This window comes from Harmonia axyridis, chromosome 3 (assembly GCF_914767665.1).
Source record: "Harmonia axyridis chromosome 3, icHarAxyr1.1, whole genome shotgun sequence".
Classification (NCBI taxonomy): Eukaryota; Metazoa; Arthropoda; class Insecta; order Coleoptera; family Coccinellidae; genus Harmonia; species Harmonia axyridis.
In genome coordinates this window covers 9,509,310-9,512,727 of record NC_059503.1, presented here as the reverse complement: position 1 = coordinate 9,512,727, position 3,418 = coordinate 9,509,310, and the positions used below count along the sequence as shown (strand labels likewise).

Here is a 3,418-nt window from a genome sequence, read left to right as displayed (position 1 = left end):
ATTTTCAAGGATCCACATTCGAGACATCTCCTCAATGAATGTCATAACATTATACTGTCATTTCATAAAAACTTTAAGGGGTTTCCTGGTAGATTAAACCTCCGAAAACAATCCTCTACGCCTCTGAACACCAGAATTCCTTTCCTTCATGCTCCGAAAATCTGGCAATCGACCATATCATTCACATTTCGTGATATCACAAGAGCGTTACTAATGACAACAAGTTTTATAACGCACCTCCGCCATAACTAGCGGATGTCTTTGGCGAAGGTGTTCCCGGAACATCCCCTTGAAGTTTAAAATCCCCAGAGGAAGAGGAACTAACGCGGAATATTACTTCCGAACGTTACGATATGGAATAATGCAGCACGCCAATCTTGCATATTCACTCCATTGTGAGTACAATACCCTTGTACGGGTACAGGCAACGGTTTAGTCGATAACTCGTTTCTAGTCGAAACATCAAAGGCGGTAAAAGGCGTGTTTTCCATTTTCCCCGACAATGGTCGCTCAAACGACAGAAATGAATTATTGTCACTTCTCTGGCTACATATGATGCAGATTCAACTGTTCAAAGAAGTGTGCAGCGCCTCAACGAAGTGCGAAAAGTCGATATGGTGTTATGTGCTCATCCTGATGCACATGAGTCATGAACGGGCTTTGATACTGTATAAATTGTTGTTGGGGTTTGTGGAGAAACTCAATTTCTTCCATGACAGAATTACTTTGAGTTATCCTGTTTTCAATTTCCAGGAAATAACTCTCGTAAAGATATACCATAAAGACTCCTATCATAGGAAATTTTCAGTTTCAGTTAGAGAAACTCTCTTGCTAATCCTTGAACATCATCTTTATTTCAACTTGATCTCAGTGCTCAGTTCAACGTTCAACTTGTTCTTAGTGTACATAATGATGAATCAACCTTACAGGAATCGAAAGCCTATGAGTAGTATAGTTCAACTCTAGTATGGGTACCAGGGCACTGTGGGGTTGAAGGAAATGAGAGAGCGGATGAGCTTGCAAAAAGTGCATCAAGGTTAAGACCTGCTGGACCTGAGCCTTTCTGTGGGATGGGAAAAGACCAATACAAAGCTGCGGTCCAGCTATGGGAGTTGAACAGTGGGAAAATCCACTGGACTAACACTCCTAGACTTGCTCAGGCAAAGAAATTCGTGAAGATTTCACCTACTTACATCAGAAAGCTCCTGAAGCTGTCGCGAGCAGAGCTTCGGGTGATGGTGGGACTGCTGACGAGGCACTGTCGGTACAAATATCATTTGTACCGTATGGGTAAGTCAGCAGACGAGATTTGCAGGCTCTGTGGATCGGAAGTAGAAACGGCTGAACACTTGATATGCAAGTGTCCAGAGCTGGCTGGCCTAAGAACCATCCACATGGGCAAGCCGGTCCTGGATACCAGAGAGGTAATGGCCAAGGCCCCTAGGGAGGTTGTCAATTTTATTAACATTGTTGACGACCTCCCTGGGTTTCTATGAATGAGTAGGGTAATGAACAAAAGATCTCCATGGTCGCAGTTCCCGGAAGGCTTACCGAAGCAAAACGACCCCAGTTCAAGTAATAATAATAATAATAGTATAGTTCAAAGCGTTCGAGGGTTTATAATAGATTTTCCTCACCTTGTTAGACCATCAAAGTCTTCAACTGAACATCTCTGTTGTGAAGTTTATCTAGACTGGATAGAAGAAATAACCGCATCAATGATGTATCTCACGAATCAGTTATAACAGAGATTTCACCAGGTCTTAGTCATATCATTCACTGTCCCATTTATCATCTTCATCCTGAAAAGATGAACATTTTAGTCAGCAGTAAGGTCAGAATTAATCCATTTGAATTACATATCCAGCACCATCAAGGAAGAATGGCAATATTCTGTCAGATCTGACACTCCAACATTACTGTCACTTCAAAAATTGTGTGTTCGATCAAAATGTCCGTTTATTGAACAAATCCAAAGTAATTGCAAAATACAACAAGAAAAATGGCCCGAAAATGCAGCTGTAGTGTAGATATAGTGATGGTTCGTCATGGCGAGTCAGAGTGGAATCTAAAGAATCTCTTTTGCGGTTGGTACGACGCTGATCTGAGTGAAAGTGGCATACAAGAAGCGAAGGCCGCTGGAGATTCCCTGAAGAAGGCAGGGTTCAAGTTCGATATAGCATATACTTCAGTGTTGAAGAGGGCTCAAAATACTCTACTCAACATCCTTTCGCAACAAGGTCAGAGCGATTTGCCAATTGTCAAAACTTGGAGGTTGAATGAGAGACATTATGGAGCCTTGACTGGTATGAACAAAGTCGAAACTGTTGAGAAATTTGGAGATGAGCAAGTAGCTATATGGAGGAGGAGTTTTGATATTCCTCCACCACCTATGGAGGAAGGTCATCCCTACTATGACTCGATCACCAAAAACCCATCCATACTAGAAAATGGACCAAGTCCAGATGAATTTCCGAAAACAGAGTCCTTGAAGTTGACCATAGACAGAACTCTTCCATTTTGGAACGATGTGGTCATTCCAAAACTTAGAGCAAAAACCAGAATATTGATTGTGGCTCATGGTAACAGTCTACGAGGTATCGTCAAGCATTTGGAAAAAATTAGTGATCAAGATATCACAGGGTATAACTTACCAACTGGAATTCCCTTCAAGTATAGTTTGGATCCGAATATGAGGCCAATTGCTCCTCTAGAGTACTTAGGAGATCCTGAAGTTGTTCAAGCTGCTATAGATAAGGTGGCCAATCAAACGAAAAAGAAGGCATAATTCATTCATGTATTTCGAACTCGAATGTATCTAATCATTGTGAAGATAAAGAAGTGTAAAACAAATTTTTGGGTTTGATTATTCGTTAGAGCTTTGTATGATCTCCTTTTATTTAGATCATAATAGTTACTAATTCGAGGTCAATTTTTATAGTGGCACTTTTGATTATCCAGTTTAAAAGGTGAGAGGATACTACTTTCGATTGAATGTAATATAATCTTGAATCTACAAAGACTTTCATTGGCAAGATTTTGTTCACTTTTGCTATATGTTGAACGTTTAAATTATAGAAAAAGAGATTGGGCTTCAGTTGAAGGGGAGAATATTCAAAATGTCAGAATATCAGAATTTTGTTGGGGCCGATGTATTGCGGGCACGTCAATGGGTGCTTATAACAAGAAATATCGAGTTTATTCTAATAACAGTTCAGGGTGGAAGACCAATAACTTCTGTATATTTATTCACAATTGTTATGACAACAAGGGGTGGGAGAAGAATAAATGGATCAGCAATAAAAAAAATTGAGGCCACAGAAGTACATAGGTGTACAGCTTTGCTTCCACCGTTTCTTTCCGAATTTCGAGTGTTAATTGTAAAAAACTGGTTATACATTTATGATTCAAAGTATTG

General features: G+C 40.1%; 1 protein-coding gene across 1 annotated transcript; it reads left to right on the top strand.

Annotated features, from left to right (window-relative positions):
• The first annotated feature begins 1,901 nt into the window (after positions 1–1,901).
• On the top strand, positions 1,902–2,853 carry LOC123674842 (phosphoglycerate mutase 2). The gene has a single exon (XM_045609948.1). The coding sequence runs from the start codon at positions 2,003–2,005 to the stop codon at positions 2,786–2,788; it is 786 nt and encodes a 261-aa protein (XP_045465904.1). The 5' UTR covers positions 1,902–2,002; the 3' UTR covers positions 2,789–2,853.
• The last annotated feature ends 565 nt before the right edge of the window (positions 2,854–3,418 follow it).

Coding starts and splice junctions, on each gene's coding strand:
- LOC123674842 (XM_045609948.1), top strand. CDS start 2,003: ATGGCCCGAAAATGCAGCTGTAGTGTAGATATAGTGATGGTTCGTCAT.